Source organism: Manis javanica, chromosome 2, assembly GCF_040802235.1.
Source record: "Manis javanica isolate MJ-LG chromosome 2, MJ_LKY, whole genome shotgun sequence".
Taxonomy (NCBI): Eukaryota; Metazoa; Chordata; class Mammalia; order Pholidota; family Manidae; genus Manis; species Manis javanica.
Window position 1 is genome coordinate 99,431,422 of NC_133157.1, and position 22,373 is coordinate 99,453,794.

Below are 22,373 nucleotides of genomic sequence, written 5' to 3' on the forward strand. Positions count from 1 at the left end.
ATGCCATACAACTTTAGACAAACACTTGGCTTGTATTATTATTTCCTGTAATGAGTGAGCAGGAATTATTTGGATGACAGGCTGATTACTGGAGCAATGGAATAATTTCCTAAGTCATGGGTCACAAGTTGACCTTTTCTTTTCTTTTTATTTACTAATTTTTTCATTTTCAAACAATTGGGGTCTTGCTGTGGACTCTCCAAGGTGCTGATCATGTAAATGAGCTTAAAGTAACTAACTTTACTTAGGGTATTAATTTTCATATCAGTTCTCATTGTTGTCTCAATAAGAGCTGCTCACTTGTTCAGAATGTTGCTTGGTCCCTGGTTTTTATTATGTTTTACAAAATGAACTCTGAGTATCTTAGATTCTTTTTTCTTTTCCCACATGTATTCTGACCATGAAAGGTCACTGTATTTGGAAAGGATGAGACCATGATCTTACCCATTGGAATGGTTTGTAATCATTTTAGTTTTAAGGAGCCATAAACTCATCTACAAGCTCTGTGTGCAATTTAGACCATATTAATTGGAATTGTCATGCTTGTTAAGAATGCCCACACACATCACCCAGGAGGATTAAAGATGGCAGCGTGAGACAGAGGCTTCCTCCTAAAACCGCATATAATGTGAAAATATAATGAATACAACTAATCCTGAAAGAGCAACAGGAAAGAGGACTGCACCAGACTGCACACACCTGGAGAAAACAGCAGACCTCACCGAACAGGGTAACGTACCAAAGCTGTGGCCTGGCGGGACCCAAGCCCTTCCCCCACCCCAGCTCATTGGCAGGAGGAAGGGAAATGGAGCAGGGAGGGAGTGGAGGCCTGGGACTGCTGAATACCTAACTCTGGAGATCTGCTCTGGGAGCACAAACCTTCATTTCATGGTGCTTTCATGATACTCTCATGATTAGGGAATTGGAAAGTTAAGCCAGGAGAATTCCAACAGAGACTGAGATTCCAGCCACTTGTGGAAAGCAGGAATCCATATCCGGCTTCTCTGGGACAAAAGAAAGGCAAGCAGTCTGAGAGACTTCTTAACAGCAAGAGGGCTGCTAAAGGGGCAAGGATTGCACAGAGCTTACTGCTCACAAGAAAGGACAGGTAGACAAAATTGTCCAGGGGCACTCTCCCCAGCAGGTTGGGAGTTTTCATGATTTCCAGGTGCTCCAGCCCCCTGGCTGGCTACACAGCTCCAAGGACCCCCTCCATGATACGCAGGCTACTGCGCCTTTCTCCCGGCCTGCCCCACCTGGCTTGCAAACCGGCAAACCCTACCCTGGCATTAGGCCAGCCGGAAGGAAGATCTGTCTACAGCAACTACAAATGCAAAGCATAGAGGCTTAGACCTGTGTGCTCGGCCCACTGGCTAAAGCAGTGGAGGCAGTCATAAAGGTGGGGAAACAGGAAACAACTCTTTCCTCCCCCGAGGCACCAATACCACTCCCCTGTGACCCCCAACATTGCATCAGGGGCTGAGCAGCTCCAGAGAGTAGAGCTTCTGGACACTAGAAGGCGCCATATAGAAATATGAAACACCAAAGGAGCCTGGTTCAGAGTAAAATTAATATAACTCCTGAGAAAGATGACATGGACCTCATGACTCTTCCTGAAAGGGAGTTCAAAATAATAATCATTAACATGCTCATGGAGGTATGGAAAGATATTCAAGAACTCAGGAATGAATTCCGGTCAGAGATCCAGTCATCGAAGAGCACAATGGAAGGTATTAAAAGCAGACTGGAAACAGTGGAGGAGACAATAAATGAAATAAAAATTAGAGAAGAGGAATAGAAAGAAGCTGAGACACAGAGAGAAAAAAGGATCTCTAAGAATGAAAGAACTATGTAACCAATCCAAATGGAACAATACTCGCATTATAGGTGTACCAGAAGGAGAAGAGAGAGAGAAAGGGATAGAAAGTGTCTTTGAGGAAGTAATTTCTGAAAACTTCCCCAATCTGGGGAAGGACATAGTCTCTCAGGCCATGGAGATCCATAGATCTCCCAACACAAGGGACCCAAGGAAGACAACACCAAGACATAGAGTAATTAAACATGGCAAAGATCAAGGATAAGGACAGACTATTAAAAGCAGCCAGAGAGAGAAATAAGATCACATACAAAGGAAAGCCCATCAGGCTAACATCAGACTTCTCAGCACAAACCTTACAGACCAGAAGGGAGTGGCATGATGTATTTAATGCAATGAAGCAGAAGGGCCTCAAACCAAGAATACTTTATCTAGCAATATTATCATTTAAATTTGAAGGAGGAATTAAACAATTTCCAGATAAGCAAAAGCTGAGAGAATTTACCTCCCACAAACCATCTCTACAGTCTATTTTGGAGGGACTGCTATAGATGGAAGTGTTCCTAAGGTTGAAGAGCTGTCAACAGAAGTAATAAAACCACAGTAAAGAAGGTAGAACAGCTAATTATGAAGCAAATGCAAAATTAAATTAACTATTCTCAAAGTCAATCAAGGGATAGACAAAAAGTATAGAATTTGATACCTAATAATAGGAAGAAAAAGGAGGAGAAACAGAAAAGAACCTTTAGATTATGTTTGTAACAGCATACTAAGTGAGTTAAGTTAGACTCTTAGTAAGGAAAGTAACCTGGAACCTTTGGTAACTATGAATCTAAAGCCTGAAATGGCAATAAGTACATACCTATCGATAATCAGCCTAAATGTAAATGGACTGAATGAATGCAACAATCAAAAGACATAGAGTCACTGAATGGATAAAAAAAATAAGACCCATCTATATGCTGCCTACAAGAGACTCACTTTAAACCCAATAAACAGACTAAAAGTGAAGGGATGGGAAAAGATATTTCATGCAACTAGTAGAGAGAAAAAAGCAGTACTTCTGACAGACAAAATAGACTTCAAAACAAAGAAAGTCACAAGAGACAAAGAAGGACATTACATAATGATAAAGGAGTCAATCCAACAAGAAGATATAACCATTATAAATATCTATGCTCCCAACACAGGAGCACCTACATATGTGAAACAAATACTAATAGAATTAAAAGGGGGAATAGAATGCAGTGCATTCATTCTAGGAGACTTCAACACTCAACTCACTTTGAAGGACAGATCAACCAGATAGAAAATAAGTAAGGACACAGAGGCACTGAACATCACATTAGAACAGATGGACCTAACAGACATCTACAGAACTCTACACCCAAAAGCAGCAGAATACAGATTCTTCTCAAGTGCACATGGAACATTTTCAAGAAAAGATCATATACTAGGCCACAAAAAGAGCCTCAGTAAATTAAAAAAGGTTGCAATTGTACCAACCAGTTTCTCAGACCACAAAGGTATGAAACTAGAAATAAACTATACAAAGAAAATGAAAAAGCCCACAAACACATGGAGCCTTCACAACATGCTCCTAAATAACCAATGGATCAATGACCAAATAAAAACAGAGATCAAGCAATATAAAAAGACAAATGACAACAGTAATTCAACACTGCAAAATCTGCGGGGCGCAGCCAAGGCCATGCTAAGAGGAAAGTATATTGCAATACAGGCCTACCTCAAGAAAGAAGAACAATCCCATATAAGCAGTCTAAACTCAAAATTAATGAAACAAGAAAAAGAAGAACAAATGAAGCCCAAAGTCAGTAGAAGTAGGGACATAATAAAGATTAGAGCAGAAATAAATAAAATTGAGAAGAATAAAACAATAGAAAGAGTCAATGAAAGCAAGAGCTGGTTCTTCAAGAAAATAAACAAAATAGATAAACCCCTAGCCAGACTTATCAAGAAAAAAGTGAGTCTACACAAATAAACAGAATCAAAAATGAGAAAGGAAAAATCAGTATGGACACCACAGAAATACAAAGAATTCTGTGAAAATACTATGAAAAATTATATGCTAACAAACTGGATAACCTAGAAGAAATGGACAACTTTCTAGAAAAATACAACCTTCCAAGGCTGACCAAGGAAGAAACAGAAAATCTGAACAAAACAATTACCAGCAATGAAATTGAACAGGTAATAAAAAAACTTTCTAAGAACAAAACCCCTGGACCAGATGAATTCACCGCTGAATTTCATCAAACGTTTAGTGAAGACCTAATACCCATCCTCCTTGAAGTTTTCCAGAGTAGAAGAAGAGGGAATACTTCCAAACTCATTCTGTGAGGTCAGCATCACTCTAATACCAAAACCAGGCAAAGACACCACAAAAAAAGAATATTACAGACCAATATCCCTGATGAACATAGATGCAAAAATACTCAACAAAATATTACCAAACCAAATTCAAATATACATCAAAAAGATCATCCATCATGATCAAGTAAGATTTATTCCAGGGATGCAGAGATGGTAAAACATACGAAAATCCACCAACATCATCCGCCACATCAACAAAAAGAAGGGCAAAAACCACATGATCATCTCCATAGATGCTAAAAAAGCATTCGACAAAATTCAACATCCATTCATGATAAAAACTCTCAACAAAATGGATAAAGAGGGCAAGTACCTCAACATAAGGAAGGCCATATATGACAAACCCACGGCCAACATCATACTTAACAGCGAGAAGCTGAAAGCTTTTCCACTATGATCGGGAACAAGACAGAGATGCCCACTCTCCCCACTGTTATTCAACATAGTACTGGAGATCCTAGCCACAGCAAATAGACACAAAGTAATAAAAGGCATCCAGACTGGCAAGGAAGAAGTTAAACTATCCCTCTTTGCAGATGACATGATATTGTACATAAAAACCCTAAAGAATCCACTCCAAAACTACTAGATCTGAATTCAGCAAAATTGCAGGATACAAAATTAATACACAGAAATCTGTGGCTTTCCTATACACTAACAGTGAGCTAGCAGAAAGAGAAATCAGGAAAACAATTCCATTCACAGTTGCATCAAAAAGAATAAAATACCTAGGAATAAACCTAACCAAGAAAGTGAAAGACCAATACTCTGAAAACTACAAGACACTCATGAGAGAAATTAAAGAGGGTACCAATAAATGGAAACACATCCCATGTTCATGGATAGGAAGAATTAATATTGTCAAAATGGCCATCCTGCATAAAGCAATCTATAGATTCAATGCAATTTCTATCAAAATACCAATAGCATTCTTCAACGAACTAGAGAAAATAATTCTAAAATTCATATGGAACCTCAAAAGACCTTGACTAGCGAAAGCAATTCTGAGAAGGAAGAATAAAGCTGGGGAGATTATGCTCCCCAACTTCAAGCTCTACTACAAAGCCGCAGTAATCAAGACAATTTGGTACTGGCACAAGAACAGACCCATAGACCAATGCAACAGACAGGAGAGCCCTGATATAAACCCAACCATATGTGGTAAATTAATATACAATAAAGAAGCGATGGACATACAATGGGGAAATGACAGCCTCTTCAACAGCTGGTATTGGCAAAACTGGACAGCTACATACAAGAGAATGAAACTGGATTATTGTTTAACCCCATACACAAAAGTAAACTCGAAATGGATTAAAGACTTGAATGTAAGTCATGAAACCATAAAACTCTAAGAAGACAACATAGGTAAACATCTCCTGAAAATAAGCATGAGCAATTTCTTCCTGAATGCATCTCCTTGAGCAAAGGAAACAAAAGCAAACATGAACTCATGGGACTACATCAAACTAAAAAGTTTCTGTGCCGCAAAGGGCACCATCAACAGAACAAAAAGGCATCCTACAGTAAGGGCAAATAGAATGTATTTGTAAATGATATATCCAACAAAGGGTTAACATCCAAAATATATAGAGGACTTACATGCCTCAACACCCAAAAAGCAAATAACCCCATTAACAAATGAGCAGAGGATATGAAGAGACAGTTCTCCAAAGAAGAAATTCAGATGGCCAACAGACACATGAAAAGATGCTCCACATCGCTAATTATCAGAGAAATGCAAATTAAAACCACAATGAGATATCATCTCACACCAGTAGGGATGGCCAGCATCGAAAAGACTAAGAACAACAAATGCTGGAGAGGATGTGGAGAAAGGGGAACCCTCCTACACTGCTGGTGGTAATGTAAGCTAGTTCAACCATTGTGGAAAGCAATATGGAGGTTCCTCAAAAACTAAAAATAGAAATACCATTTGACCCGGGAATCCCACTTCTTGGAATTTACCCAAAGAATACAACTTCTCGGATTCAAAAAGACATATGCACCCCTATGTTTATTGCAGCACTTTTTACGATAGCCAAGATATGGAAGCAACCTAAGTGTCCATCAGTATATGAATGGATAAAGAAGAGGTGGTACATATACACAATGGAATACTATTCAGCCAAAAGAAAGAAACAAATCCTACGGTTTGCAACAACATTGATGGAGCTGGAGGACATTATGCTCAGGGAAATAAGCCAGGTGGAGAAAGGCAAATGCCAAATGATTTCCCTCATTTGTGGAGTATAACAATGAACCAAAACTGAAGGAACAAAATAGCAGCAGACTCCGAGACTCCAAGAATGAACTAGTGGTTACCAAAGGGGAGGGGTGTGGGAGGGCAGATGGGGAGGGAGGGAGATGGGGGGACTGAGGGGTATTATGTTTGGTACACATGGTGTGGGGTATCACAGGGGGAACAGTGTAGCACAGAGAAGGCACATAGTGGATCTCTGGCAACTTGCTGCACTGGTGGACAGTGACGGCATTGGGGTATGGGTGGGGACTTGATAATATGGGTAAATGTAGTAACCACATTGTTCTTTCATGTGAAACCTTCATAAGAGTGTATATCAATCATACTTTAATAAAAAATTTTTAAAAAAACAATGCCCACACACAAAGTGCAACCAGATATATCAGACAGAAAAACTATTGAAGCCAATTTCTTTACATATCAGAAGGATGCTACAGAGAATTTATCCAAGTAGCCTTTTTCAATTCATCCATTTTGAAATGTTCTCTCTAAACTCTAGCAGCATGGAATGCACCTGCTCCCAGGCTTTTGTTCAAAATAATGTTTGGGCCTGAGGAGGCTGATTTGTGGCACAAAAGGTCTTTAGATGAGCAGAAGCCCAGAAAATTTCATTGGCTCCATAATTGAAGTGAATTCTCTCCCAAGTTGGGTAAGACCAAAACAAGAAGTAGAAAAAGCGGCTTCTTCCCCAGTCCTGTCGTGCCAGGTGCAACATAAATAAAGCAGCAAGTGCTTTAAATCTTTCTTAAGATAATGAAACAATAGCTGAGGTTAGGGTTATTATCACAGAGCACAGATATGGACAGAACTTAGTGATGCTTTTAAAAGAATTAAATTGCATGCTGCAGCCGTAAGTACTGTGTGCTGTTAAAACTTCGCAGGTACCTGAGTGTTGCCCACAAGGAGACCTGCTGGCTGAGACAATTGATAGATGGGATAATGGAGCCTTTAATAGCTGTATTGCTAAATTCTTTCTATCCCAGGTTCTAGTGACTGAAAGTAGTTTAGTCCCTTAGATAGAAAATTGATCCTCAGTGAATGTGAATATCCTCTTCTCCCCCAAGCTTTCTCCCAAGCTGTCTGTCTTTTAAAAAATTAAAAAAAAAAAATCTGTCCTTTCCTCCATTTTGCTATCTTGGACTTTTAATGGCTTCTCTCACCCTGGGTTTTGCCTGCTTTAAATAGCCAATTTGCAGTGTACAGCCATCCCTAGATGTTCTTCCCTGTAAGCAGTGAATTTGAGAAAATGATGGTTTTCTTTGCGGTTTTCATCTTTCACAAGACTTCGGAGGTATCTGCTGTTGTGTCCTCACGGTGGGCTTCCATGCCTTGGCTCAGAAAGTGTCTTCTTAGTTGGCAGCCTTGGACTAGTGTTAACGCCTGTTCATCCTAGGTGGAAATCACCTCCCTTGGAAACTGAACTGGAGAAAACCATTCTTGCAGCAAAGGCCTTTACTCATGGCTAAAGCCACTGAGCTGCTGTAAAGTCAACTCCTGCGTTGTACAGCCCTGAGACTCACCTTCCTCCCAGCCAAAGCCTCCGCGATGGCCCATTCCACCCACAGAGGCCATGGGTGGTGGAAATGGAAAAGCGCCTTTGGTTGCCTGGAGCCCACGGCACCAGGGGCTGGCTTGTTTGGTAGTGCTACCCCTTTGTTTTCAATGCATCTGCTGCTTAATGGGGGGGATTCGATCCACACACTGGGTTAGGAAAGATGAGATGAAAACAGATGTGTTAAGACCAAAACCTGTATTTATAAAAATTGTATGAGTGAAATTGGTATTCATGCAGATTTTTCAAGCATGACTCACATCGTTAGTTGCAATTAAGCTTTTCAACTTTCAGAATCCACAAAGTTCTGTCCACACTTGTAAAAGTACAGTGTGCAATTAGGAGGAGGCTGGGAAGGCAGGATCAATACATGAAAGTTAACTTTGTTTTGATTAAAAGATGTGAATAAACCTACTATAGAAAATAATTCCCAATATTAGCAATGGCCACTTTTCAACAAAGTAAACCATTTATACTCTTTACATGATTTAATGGCATAAAATTTATTTCCACCCTCTACCAACCTTTGTAAATTACCATCTTTGTCAGAATATAGAATTCATATTGGGGTTGCAGCACATTTGAATTGCTAAAATAATGATTCTAAATCTCAAGGGAATATCATTTTTCTTTTTGTTACTATTATCATCATTTCTTTGTATCTTACTTTTGTCTTCTACACATGCCCTTGGACATATGTAGAAATCCAAAAATTTTTCTTTCTCATTATTTAAGTGGAAAACCCACTTGAATTACCATTTATAAGAATATTATGTGTGTGTAGATATGAATAAATACAAGTGCACATACATAGTTTACACATTATTTTCTTATCTTTGTGAAAAATTAAGAGTATTTAAAATTATTGAATATTTTATGTAAACGTTAATAAACAGTAATGAGTTTTATTTCATAAGTGACACTATACTTTTATATTAAGCTCTACAAGTCTTATAATAGTATCTAGCTCTAATTAGCACTGAAACTTTGTATGTTGTGTATTTACTTTTGTTCTTTAGTCCATTAACTATTAGCAGTTTTGGTTATTTTTATTTTTTGTATTGTCTATTTTTATTTTGGAAAAATAAGAATGATTTTTTTTAATTGAGAGAAATATTTAGTTGATAAATTTAGTAGAACACTGTATGGAAGATATTCTTAAAAGTCTGTTTTACATTAGTAAGCTATCCCAACATTGGGTAACTTTCCCAAGTTTTATGTAGTTTTTTATATAGTGTAAGTGGTATTTCTTTATAATCGTGATAAAGGCCAGTACTTTGCAGCTCATTAATGAAAGCAAGATGCATTGTTTTCACTTGTGCTTTTAAACCGGAGCCATGAAGATCCACGCGTCATGGCCCTTCAGTGCCCTCGTTCATAGATGACCGTGGGTCTGTTTCTGTCTTACAACCTCTATCATTATAATGACCTTGGCAACCACAGCTATTTTTTTTTGCTTAAAAGGTCATTGCTTGTCACCAACGTCATCACAAAAAAAAAGCAGGGTTATTTTTAACTTGCTCTCTTAAAAAAAAGAGTTAATGCCATGTTATCCAGTGAATCTCCACAATTATTACAATTATGCTTTACCTGTGTATTTCCCTGTATAGATGTTTCTTTGTTGTCATTGTTGATAATGTTTTATTTGAAAACATGCACTTCTTTCTGGGGTTACAAATGATCTCTTCATTCCTTCCTTTATCTTTGTGGTTACTGGACTCTAGTACATTATTCTATTTCTGCCATAGGGATGGAAACTGCAGTATTTAAAAGTTAGGATGGTTTACTGTAATACTGTTCCCACAATTTACAAATTTATAAGATTGTCATTTAAGTCATGAAATAGGTTATTTTTGATTGGGACCAAGTATAAGACTTGCCAGGATGGATTTATTTAGTTGTTGCTCTGGGCTAGTCACCTATACAATCTTCCTTGAAATCTATGGCCCGGTAAAGTTTCATCTTAAAAGATAAGGGTGATTCTTGTTTACTAACTTACCCTTTTGCATGCTTTGAAAAGAGAAATGGAGTCAAATAGTAACAGTAAGGCTAAGGTTTGTATTTCATCATAGCGAGCAGCTTCATGTGAAATATGTCAGTTCTCTGGTACCAAACACATGCACTCATTTAAGTCTGCAGAGCCCATCTGATGATGATTTCATTATTGGAGTTCATCAAGAGCCAGCTAGTTGCTTGCCACTGATAAGGTTCAAGGTGATCAGGTGTCAGAAAATACACAGCTGGGGAAACCAAAACCCTTCAACTTCTTTTTTTCTCTGTCAGAATCCAGTTTTTCAGGCTTCTGGGGAAAACAACTTAAAAATACACCTGAAGTTTCCACAGGACCCTGCATTTTCTTTTCACATCTCTATGAGCAGCATGTCACAGAACAGCATGAGCTTCAAAAGCTGGTACTGAATCCTGCTGCACAATGCCAAGTCTTTCAAGACCACTTGACACATGTGGGTAGCTTATACTGGGTGAGGAGGAGAGGAAAATGTGGTTCTTTTTGAGGGTGTACAGGAAATTGGGTAGTGTCTGTCCAGTGGCTTCTCTCAAGCTTCCCATGGCTCACCATGGACCACAGAACAGCTCAGATTTCTTCTCAGCCAGCCTCATCAAGTGTAATGGAAGAAAATGTCTGTCTTCTTAAATGGAGTTGAGGAACTTGGTTGATGCTTTGTTTGCATAAGCAGAACTCACTTGGCACCACTGATGTGCTATGTGAACGGTGTTGTGGAGCAAGTCTCTGAACACACATTTGTTCCAATGAGTGTGGTTATAAACATCTACTAGTAGAGACTGGGGTATCATAAAGCCTAATTTCTTCACACATTATTTTTGTATCGGGATATTTTTAATATGCTCACTGACGATGCCCATATGCTTTGAAATTGTTGTCCTGTATATTGCCTTATTATTGCTTCCCAACAAATAAGATAATGTTGGCCAGGCAGAAAGAGAACAATAGATGATGCCTTGCTTTCTGTTCACACAAAAGCCAACCGCAGGAGCCACTCTTTAAGTAACAAGCCCACATATTATCTTACAGCTCCACAAATGAATGCAAAGACTGTTATTTTAGAAAATTATTTTCAAGTCAAGGTCTGCCATTGGCTTTCAATTCTAAAGGAAAATCAAAAACTTGTTTTTAACAGACATTCTTCACTCAGAATAGACCTGTTGCACAATATTGCATAACACAAAGAGAAATAGAGGTTAGCAAGTTGCAAGCTACCAAAAAGATTATTTAGTGCGTGCCACTGAGGCTATGATAAACTATTGTTGGGTGCTTTGTAACATGAGAGGCATTCTTGTCTCTTTTGAGTAGAGCTGCTTTCACTTCAAAAGGCCAGATCTAGAAAGTAAGCTAAAAACTGTCAGTGAGAAGCCGAAGGAGCCACTGGGGCTTGATCCACAGAGCAATATACACATCTAATATCTGATTCTGCTGAGAGGCGGCAATCAGCAGATGACCTGCTGACCAAAGTGTTTAGGCAGAAGGATTGAAATTTTCTCTATAGGATGTAATTAACCTAGGTAAAAATGCTATTTCCTAATAACAAGGCAAAATATATTATCTCATAACCAACTCAAGTAGCTATTAGCTTTGAGGTCTATTCTTTTGATAAGCATTTCTATTCCCATTTGGCTGCCGATCGTGGATTGGAGGAGAACTACACCTGGCTGACAGTGCCTAGTTTCAGCTGATACTGGTTCAAAATTTAACTGTGGTCTCTTAGTAAAAGAGAAATCAGCTATTTTGTATCCCTGCTAGACTAAATTATATAACCACCAAAAACATGCACCAGCATGACCAATATTCAAGTGTGCACACATGGACTTTCCCACCTTTGTGAATTATTGTAACAAATTTTATTTATATATTTACTAACTGATTGATTAACTGATATGGCACTGACTTCTAGTCTTCTGGGTGACCTTACTCCCATACATTCACTGTACGTACAAGGGATACAGGCTGCTCTCTCATGTCAGTATTTGCCAGACCTCATTAGGAAGACTAGAAAGGCTGACCTCTCAATTTTAAACCACTCTAAAGCCAGGACCAGAGTGGAAGTTGCTTGAATATTTGGGGCTCACAAGAGCGATTTGTTGCCTCTTTCCTCAAACTTAAGAAAATTACCCTTGATTTAAAAAAATTTTGCAAAATGTTTCTCCTTCAATCCTTAAGAGTCAGAAGTAGGTCACTCACTCATGTGATATGCATAACTTCTTTCTCGTTAATTATTTTGCATTTTCTTTGTTCAGCCGAACTCCCGGCCGCAGGCACAGAGCGGCAGGCACTCGGTGTCCGTGGAGGTGCAGATGCAGCGCCAGCGGCAGGAGGAGCGCGAGAGCTTCCAGCAGGCCCAGCGCCAGTACAGCTCTCTGCCCCGGTACCACGCCTCTTGCTAAGTGTTCAAATCCCCCCAGTGCTTTAGGAAATTCCTCCTTTCAAAATTGTACTGACTTCGCCAGCATATGCATGGTGGTCATCAAGGAACCAGCAGATGGGTGGAGGGAATTGTTGCCCAGTTTACAGGGCATCTAACTGTGTGGCCAGAAGACTGGAAAGAAAAGTGCTGCAGGACATGCCAACATTTCAGCCAAAAGCTCCCAAGCCAAAGGCAAAGTGACACAACGTTTGGTGCTGGGTTTAGGGGCCATGCCTGCTTCTAGTCTTGGTTCTGTTGCTCCCCATGTGGTTGTGGACATGTTTCCATGTCTTGAGAAATGGAAGGATAACTCTAATTTTCCCTAATTCATGGAGTAACTAGCATGATTGATACTTTGCAAATCGAGGGCTCTGTTAAAGCATAGGGGTAGATGCTCCATGCACCCTCCATAGGTGAGATCAGGAGCCCCATGCTTCCCTCTTTTGCTGTCCTGCCACTCCTGCTTCTGCTCTGTCTTGCACCTCCAAGGTTCCTGGAGATGCCTACCTCATTAGCTGGCAACCAAGTCAGGGAGGTTATCTGCCAGGCTCCCCACACAGAGGCACCCCTACTCCTGGGCTTCTCCGCCAAAGGCCTGGAAGGTGCTCAGGTGCCTGGGCCCTAAACATGGAAATACCACAATATACACATCCAATATCTGATTCTGCTTAGAGGTGGCAATCAGCAGATGATCTGCTGACCAAAGTGTTTAGGTGTTTCCTAACATCATGTTTCCATCTATGTATTTCCTTCACACGTAGAAAAGAGTAAAAGTATTTAAAAACATTCAGATTTCCAAACTTTCTAAAACTAATCACTCTTATAATCACAGTTCTTAAAGGCATTTGACATTCTATTTCAAAACTAGGTGACAAAAACATTTTGAGTGGGAAAAAATCCACTTACCATGTTTATATCCAAATAGACTGTTCTGAATTTGAGCAGAACCATTTTGGGGGGTGGGGAGGGTGCCAAATCCTTTTCTATATAAACGTGACTGACCATTATAAAACTGGTCTTTGGTTTAATCTCTAGTAAGGATAAATCACTTTAAATGTTAAATTATCACTATAATGACCATGAGGGACATAACCACATTGACAAGAATCAACAGAGGGACTGTACAAATGGAGGAAAATCTATACCATTATTGTAGTAATTTGTTTACTCAGTTCTTTTTGAATCCATAAAGCCCCATCCCCTTTGAGGACTAAACTATATATTTTTCTTTTAAATGGAGAATTACTTGTTTTTCTGTTAAATAAGAGAATAACCCACAGTTATCTAGACTACTCTACTTAAGAGTCATTGAACTTAATGTCTGGACAGGACCTAAATCTTGTCTTACCATGAAACAGCTCAGAGAAGTTAAGTAACTTCCTCCAAGGTCACACAGTTAGCACATAATGCTGTCAAAATTCAAACCCAAACCTGCCCATGCCCTCAAGCAATATTTACAAGGCTCACTGCTACCGAAGGCTTTTGTTCCCAAGATTGGCATGTGCACAGGTATTGGTGGGACGTTCCCCTCTACCCCTTTAGCGTTTGGAAGAAAGCCACTGTATGAAGCATCCCGATACACCAAATGCTAAGCCCTTCAAGGATTATATGTAAAGATTCTTCTGTGTAAAATCCCTTCTCCCAGCCTGTTCGGCTTGCTCCCGTTGGAAAGGTGGGCCTGATAATATGGGTGAGCTGATACCCCAGGTACTGCCTTGGCCGCAGGGTCCCAGGCCATCATGGCCCCTGTCTGTGCAGGGGCAGTGATCTTATTTTATTGGCAAATGGTTTGGCTTTGTATATTCATATTCGATAACATTTATAAGAAACAAAGGGAAAATACCATAAGGTGTAAAAAGGGGTATGAGTTAGGAAATGCACAAAGCTGGGGAGGGGAAGTAGGAAATAGTGGCAGGAGAAGAGGCTGTCAGGTCCCCGTCCTTGGGAAGAGGACAGAGATGGACAAAGTTCTTCTGCTGATCTTCTGGTCACATTGGAAAGTCACTCGTGTCCCCAGGGGCCCTTTTATCCTAGCGCTCTTCTTCCTTCTTCCCTTCTCTCCTCCTTCTCCACCCCTCAGGCCTCCTCCCCTTCTTGCTGTCCCTTTGGGCGCACCTGGTGGAACTACCTGTATTTACACAGAGAAGAGGGCTGCTGCGGCTGGCATGACTGCTGTCATTCAGTGTTTCCCTAAATAACTATGCTTTCCCTCTTGGCCAACTGGAGCCCCCTGATTGTGAGCCATTTTATTCTGTGTCAAAATGAGAAAAGCAGAAATTCCAAAATGAAAGAGCTGTGGAAGTGCAGGCAGGAGAGGCTGATAGGACTCTGCATCATGTTCTCTTAGGGGATAATTTCCCAGGACAAATCTTGATATTGGTGAGGAAGTCATAGGAGCAGAAATCCTGCATCCAGCCTGGGATCTCACTGGCCAGCACCACTCCACCACACGCTGTGTGCGGAAATCTGGAGGAAGGTAAAGAAACCAAACAGGGGCACAGAGGTAGACAGCAATCACCTACGTGGGCTGGAGGCGAATCTAAGTTTTTGACATGTGATATTCCTCAATGACACTTGACTTCTGCAGAGTTTTGTCTAAACAAGTTGGCATAACATTTGATACCAAAAAGATTCCGCTCACAAAAGTTCACTTGCCAAGTGGAGCATAAAATAAAACAAATGGTCAAGACTTTGTATCAGTCACTCTAGATGAGGTGGTTTGAATTAGAGGGAGGCATATGAGCCTGAGTGGTCTGTAATTTCTAGCTGTAATTAAGGAAACTTACAGACAGAATTCAAATTCCATTTGGAAATGTCAGTAAGAGACACTAGCCAAGTGGTAATACTAGTCCTTGAGGAGAGGGATGCGAGAGGCCCCACACTCCATTCTCAATCAGATGAGGATTTCTTTTTTTATTCTTTTCCAATTTCTAAATTAGTTTTCTTTTTTACTTTCTAAATTCCTAAATTGGTTCATCAGTATCCAAAAGGCAACTCTACTGAGTAGAAATAGGTTGAGTCATAGTCACTGATAGACTTAAGATCCTTTATTCAATTTTGTTTCTTTTCCTGCTGTCTCTGCATTTGCCCTTCACCTTGCCCCCTCTGTTGGCTTCATGTCCATTGGCGCCTGACTTCTTGCTTTGCACGTCTCACTTCCCTGTTGGGCCTCTGTACCCCGACTCGGCCACCCCTCCAGGCCCATTTCTTCTGTCTCCAAGCTGCCCGTTGATTCGTCAGCCTTGGTTCTTAGGCCTGCCACCTCCTCCTCCCCTCAGAGGTGGAATGGCTCGTCAGGCATGGGGTCTGGTGGGAGCCCTCCACGTAACACGGGTCTCCAGGTGGTCCTGGAAGGAGCATCAGTAAGATGATTGCTGGCAAACCAGGATATGTGCTTGGAGCGGGCTCAGGCGTCTCCAGTGAGCTCATTCCTGGAGCAAACAATGCCCTGTGTTGGCCGTAAGGAAATTCGGGGAAAGGAAACTGGGCTCTGCTGCTGTGCTTTGTGCTTCTGTCCGAGTGGGCACAGGACCGCCGAGCGCCCCCTTCAGAGGAAGGAGCGTCTTCAAGTTGCCTTCACTTGGTGGGGGTCCTTCTGTTTGGTGCCTTTCTCTGCTTCTTGAGCTCTACCTAATCCTCTGACAAAGGGTGGACAGCTATATTTTTGTTTACTTTTTTCCTTGGACAGAAAGATGCCCCCGAAAACCTAGAGCCTAATCTTTGAAGGCAGAGTGACTTTGTGTTCAAACTACTCCACCAAACTCATTAGTCAACCACTTGTGGTGCTACATCACCCATTCTAAGCATTTTGTTATTTCATGCACTTCTCCCCATAACCCTGTGAAGTAAGATAGCATGCCTATTTCACAGGTGAGGCAAATGGGCCAATGAATATAGGCCTCCTCCGGTCACACAGCTGGCAAGTGGGAGACTCAGGGTTTGAATCTAAGCCTCTCCTATCCTAGCCACTCTGCCACTGTGTCTGGCAGCCAGGTGACTGGTATTCTAGTGCAGGAAATGCTTCTTTTCTGAAGCTTTCTTGTGTTTCTGTGTGATCTACTCATTTCTTCTCCTCTCCTTAATCAAGAGCTTATTGATACCAAGGAAACATGTTGGTACGTGTCTTGAGTATACATGTATATGTATCTGTGTCAATGTACATTCCCCATGTATTTCACTTCAGACTGCGGGGAGGTCTGCTCCCATGTCTCTAGACTGCTTAATTTGAAGAAAATTCTAGCCACAAGAAATCCTTTCTCCCATGTTGTCATAATATCCATCCCCCACAAACCTTTAGTGAATTCTCTTTAAATGTAAAAAGACTCATCCTGGAATGATTCAGGATTCAACTTATGGTGCCCAACTTGCTGTGGAGCTTTATGGAGTTGGGCAGTGGGGGATGGAGAGCATCAGTGGGTCTCAGTGGGCCAAGGATGAAGAGGTGAGATTTCTGCAATCTACTTCTGGTTCTTTAAATTGATAACCCATCTATGAAGGAATCCCACTTTTGCTGTAACAAGTAACATCAGTAACAAGTTCGTTCTTTTAATTAAAGTTTCATGATTAATGTCAAATCCCCAGTTTCACACTGGCATTTTTCATCGTTCATGTCTCTGGGCAGATTAATTTACGACTTTTTAAGTGAAGATAATCAGTGCTTTAGGCAAATAATCTTCCATCAAATCTAAGGATTCTTGCCTGTACTGATTGTACAAATAGTCTAATTCCCATTAAAGGAGAAGCAAATAGATACACGGTAGACTGCTCAATTAATCATTATCATATCCAGATGCTGGGCATTAGTTCATGTTCCTTATTGAAAATATTCCTGACTATACTTAGGCCATATGGAAAATGGGAAGATTTCATCCCAAACCATATTGCCAGTTGCTTCATTCAAAATGCAAATTGCTTCATTCCTGTGGGGGACCCAATGGCCACATGATCTTTATTTCCCTGTACAGGAGTCTTCCTGAGCACTCTGTCATGTTGTGTGTGTTGATGTGAATGGCTGAGTAATATATACTGTCACCAAATGATTTTCTTGTTGATAAATGGAGCAATATATTTTGCTTTATTACTCAATTCTCTCTTCCTCTCTTCCATTTTTAAGGCAAAAAATTAGGGCATGTCTTCCTTTCTGGCACCAATTTGTTTTACTTTATCATAGCCAATCTTATTGCAAATTCATAAAAGCATCTGGAAACTGGATAGTAAATTAAAGATGTTTGAAAATAATAATGTTTCCTAAAAATGATGTGCAACTTTATTGCAGAAGTGATAAGAATTTGAAATTTCTCTATGATGCTGGTATATTTTCCTATCCTGCAGGTGACAGAAACTGAGTTAAATAGGTTATCCTGGCCTTTGGTGAGGGTACAGTGTAGAGGGAAAATACTGCTTACTCTGTAGACATCCAGTCTCTACAGTCTTGAAGAGCATGTATTCTGAGGAGTGTCAGTTGCTGACATATACAACTTGAAAGCTGCAACTTAAAGGGACTGCCTGTTGCATTTTTAATCATAAAGGAGCCTAGACTTAAATCTTGCATGACTGAATTCATATTATAATCCATTACATGTATTCCATATTGGCAAGCATCTCTGGTATTATAGTGGCAGCTGTGTAAAATATTTGTTTTGCTTGTTTGCAGTTGAATTGTAACTTTCTAAACCAAGCAATTATTGCAGGGGTAGAAGCTGCCAAATCTCTAAGCCTCCTCTGTAGCATCTTGCCAGCATGTCTAAATTGCAGAAGATCCTGTTACCCTAAGCAGAACAGATAGTTCCCACCCAGACTCAGAAGGAGGACCATTTTGCCAGATAGCCACTGAAATCCTTGGTTCTCTCTCTTGTTTGGCTGTTGTTGGGTTCCCTAAGACGTGAGCTTGCTGAGACAGTCATGTATTAAGCATCTGGCCTCTACCACAGTGTCTGGCACGTGATTGGAACATGATAATATTTGTTGAGATATGAAACCCCTCTCCTCCCTTCCCTGCTTTTCTCTTTTTTCCAACTCTCACTCTAACCTCTGGGCTTTGCTTTTCTAGGCAAAGCAGGAAAAACGCCAGTGCCATCTCCCAGGATTCGTGGGAGCAGAACTACTCCCCTGGGGAAGGCTTCCAGAGTGCGAAGGAGAGCCCCAGGTACTCCAGCTACCAAGGCTCCCGGAACGGCTACCTGGGGGGACATGGCTTCAACGCCAGGGTGATGCTGGAGACACAGGAGCTCCTGCGCCAGGAGCAGAGGCGGAAGGAGCAGCAGATGAAGAAGCAGCCTTCTCCTCCCGAGGGGCTTAACAACTATGACTCCTATAAGAAAGGGCAGGACCCCAGTTATACGCCAACCAAGGGGCCCTTCCGGCAGGATGTGCCCCCGTCTCCTTCTCAGGTGGCGAGGCTGAACAGACTCCAGACTCCCGAGAAAGGGAGACCCTTCTATTCCTGAGCAGAAGAGCAGCGGCTTCACTGTCATGCAATAAAAGACATTTTCCTTTGAAGACGTGTATCTGGGGAATTTTTTTAAAACCTTGGTGGTACTACGGAGTATTTCTGTTGTTGGTATCAGTGCCTTTAAGCAGTGTGGGCAAAGAAATGGAAGGCCTTAATGTCTTTGCCACTGTGTTTCAAACGTCGATTTCATGGAAGGATTTCCCACCACCTGACAATCATCGGTTCGAGGCAGTCACACAGTCTGCATCTCTATGGAGTGCCAAGCATCTTGGCCCAATTGCCACACGTCCATGGCTTTGTTTTATGCCCCCTACAATTTGTGGCGACTGATTACCTTGAAGCTGAGACTGACGTTGGTCCCTCTTTTTTCCCTTTTAAGTTTTTTTAGATGTGAGATAACATCTCAGTCTCAGGTGGGTGTAAGTGGGTGACATACACCAGAAATTGGGGCTTTACGGGACCTCTCAGCACAGTCATTCATGGTACTTTGCACTCGGTGTGGTATTCCCTGCTCTTTCTAAGCTCCTGCTAACCGGACAGTTCCTTCATCCTGTGAAAGGAGTTAAGCCATATGCCAACACTGTCTGGTTATTGTGGGGGTCCTTTTGCAACTGCCTTATAACTCATCATTACCAATAAAGTGATCATTCTAGTCTGCATTTATAAATACACTTGTTCTGTCGTGCTCCTGACACGTGTGCTGAGTCACTACAGCTCTGAGTAGGGAACGTGGAAGATGGGAGTGACCTAGGGTGGGGGAGGGACCATGCCTGCCCACCAGCCCTGTATGTGTGTCATGATATGGGACGTGGTAGCCAAGAAAATCACTTTCCCAGGATGAGCTTTTAGCCCAGTACATCCCAGTTATTATTTTAATCAGTTTTTGTTTGACAGGTTGGTTAGCAAGAAGGATATAGAGTGGGACAAAGATGAATCAGACAGTCATTTTGGGATTCTAAAAACGCATCTGCTTCCTACGGCTCTTAAAGTCAGTTGGAAATACCATTTGTCTTGTGCATCCACATGCTTCATCTCTGCCTGGTGATACCATCCACACTACTAAATAATTCTGCAGTGAAACAGAAGAGACAAATAAGGGAAAAACCATCACACATCACACAGAGAACATTCTGGTGTCCCCTAACGGTGGTAGCAAAATGATTGCTCTCGTGTCAATGTTTTAATGTGTGTGGGGTCATGAGGACCTCAGTTGCTCCTTCAATTTCATATGTTGGTCTGAACATCATGTACTGTAAACCACAGCTAGGTTTTTTAAAGTGCCTGCAAATCCTGATGTGATAAAAGCTTCAAATGAAAGCTCAGTGAACCATGTATTAACAAAAAGAGAAAAAAAGACATGTACTGATATGCCTGTTTGTTTGTTTTTTACTGGCACATTGTATTTTTGTGTCCACTTGTTTCTAGAAAATACGTGAAGTGTCCATACATGTACTTATGTCTCTTTTGCATTTCTGTGTAATAGTTCTGTGCATTCATACCGTGCGGTAATGTCTAAGTGGTGTTCCCAGCTCAAGCTTGGTGACCTTGGATGACAGTGGCTCTTTCTCACAGCCCTCTGGGTTGTGAGGAACAGCTTTTCCTGTACATATGAAACTCCTAATAAAAGGCATATTTCTTCCTGTTCTTCGGATGTCTGTAGTATTCCTGTGGAAACTCTCCTAGCTGGGTGTTTTTAAAAATATATTAACAGATGTGATTTTTTTCCCCCTATTTAGAGAAAGTTGGAAGTTCCCTCATATCTGTCAGTGTGCTAACATGGAAATGGGTGATTGATTGCTTATTTGAACACCTGAATTGAGGGGAGTAGGAGAGGGAGGAACTTCTTAATGAGTCCTCTGGAAGGCCCAGGCTGGCGAAGAAGCCTGGGGAATCTGTGTGGAAGGAGTCAATGCTCTAGAACTCAATAAAAGAAAATTATTCAGGAAGCTACATAATATTTCCATATTGCCCTTCACTCTCTCTGGATCATTTCAGCAAGCCAGTGTTTGACTGCAATGATTAATAGCCTTGCATGCTGTGAGCCCAGAGAAAGGTCCAAATTCTGGTCTGCTTCTGTTGCTGCCCTGGTCCCAAATCCAAATTACAAAACAAGGCTTTGCTGTTTTGGATGGGCACGCACATTCATATTTGTATGATGCCTCAAAAACATAAAGGGCAATACATCCTAGGTATGTCTGTGCACAAATGTAGCTGTGGGCCCCACCCAAAGGGCAAGCTTTGTCAAAACTTATCAGAAATGCCCTGCTGGTAGCATGCCTAGCAACAGTTGATTGTCATAACAGCCCTCATCCTGTCTCTAAATCCAAATTCTATCACCTCAGGATTAGCAGTGAGAGGTATATAGCAAGCCAAGGAAATAACATATCTTTGCTTTTTTATATGCATGCCTGGCATGGGAAAGTAGAAAAGGGAGGATGGACAGATTTGTTAATTTTCTCACTGACCAGGTGGCCTGTGGCAAATGCCAAAACTCACAGGTTGTTTATGTCAGCTGACAAAAGTCGACCAGGATAGGTAACATTAAAGGTGGTGGGGACCCAAATCAGAACCTGAGCCATAGTAGGCAGAGAAGCAGGAATAGATACAGGTGACATAGGAATGGCATCATGCTTTATGGAGCAATTGTGTGTAACACATGTCACCTGTGGCTCCAGAACACGTCACAAGGCTTGCAGACATCACTGCATGTGTGTGTGTGTGTGTGTGTGTGTGTGTGTGTGGTGGGGGCATGTCCACAGGAACAAACAGCCAGGCTGGGCATGGTCAGTACAGACTGTGCTGTGTCCCAAGCCCTCAGGGAGACTTCTCCCAGGTCCCAAAAGGGGATAGGTGACAACCCCAAGGCCCATACTCAGAAGCAGATAGAAGAGGAGAAACTCAACTGCCTCTTAGAAAAGATGGCCCCAGAATTACATTACTACCACTCAGTGTATTAAGACTATATATACATAGGCATAAATATTTATATATATATATGAATAACTTATTAAAATAACATTGTAGAATGTATCCATATTATGTGTAATTAAGCACCACCACCCTCTCCTCTTCCTGTGGTTGATTAAACTAAACACAGCTCAAACTGTCCTACTGTTAACTGGTCGACCCCACTACCAGGAAGCAGCATGAGACCTGGGTTTCTTGGGCTTTCTGCGACCAAAGTCAGATCAAATCAGAGACAGTAAACCAAATGAATACTGTGTTGCTTTGAGTAGGGGCAATTGGTTTAATTACCAACCCCTTTTGAGGAAGGACAGAAAGCAAGCCAACAGAGCTGGCCACTTAGCCAGAGATGCACATGGTGATTGCCTGCCACCGTGAGCCATAAAGCAAGGCCAGAGGTAAGACACCAGTCTTCTGCATCTACATCATTGCTTGTCATTTTTCCCAAGGCCTCATTTTCCAGATGGCTCCCGTCTTCCAATTGTTTTGACTAA

The 22,373-nt window shown here is 41.2% G+C and overlaps 1 protein-coding gene across 20 annotated transcripts in view; it reads left to right on the top strand.

Annotated features, from left to right (window-relative positions):
- Positions 1 to 20,559, top strand: part of PARD3 (par-3 family cell polarity regulator) — an 804,135-nt gene extending 783,576 nt beyond the window's left edge. For all 20 annotated transcript variants that reach the window (XM_037010348.2, XM_037010345.2, XM_037010349.2 and 17 more), the window contains 2 exons: positions 12,298 to 12,425; positions 18,514 to 20,559. In XM_037010348.2, coding sequence (XP_036866243.1) covers positions 12,298 to 12,425; positions 18,514 to 18,910 — 525 coding nt within the window. In that variant the 3' untranslated portion in view covers positions 18,911 to 20,559. The remainder of the gene's footprint in view (positions 1 to 12,297; positions 12,426 to 18,513) is intronic.
- Positions 20,560 to 22,373: the final 1,814 nt, after the last annotated feature.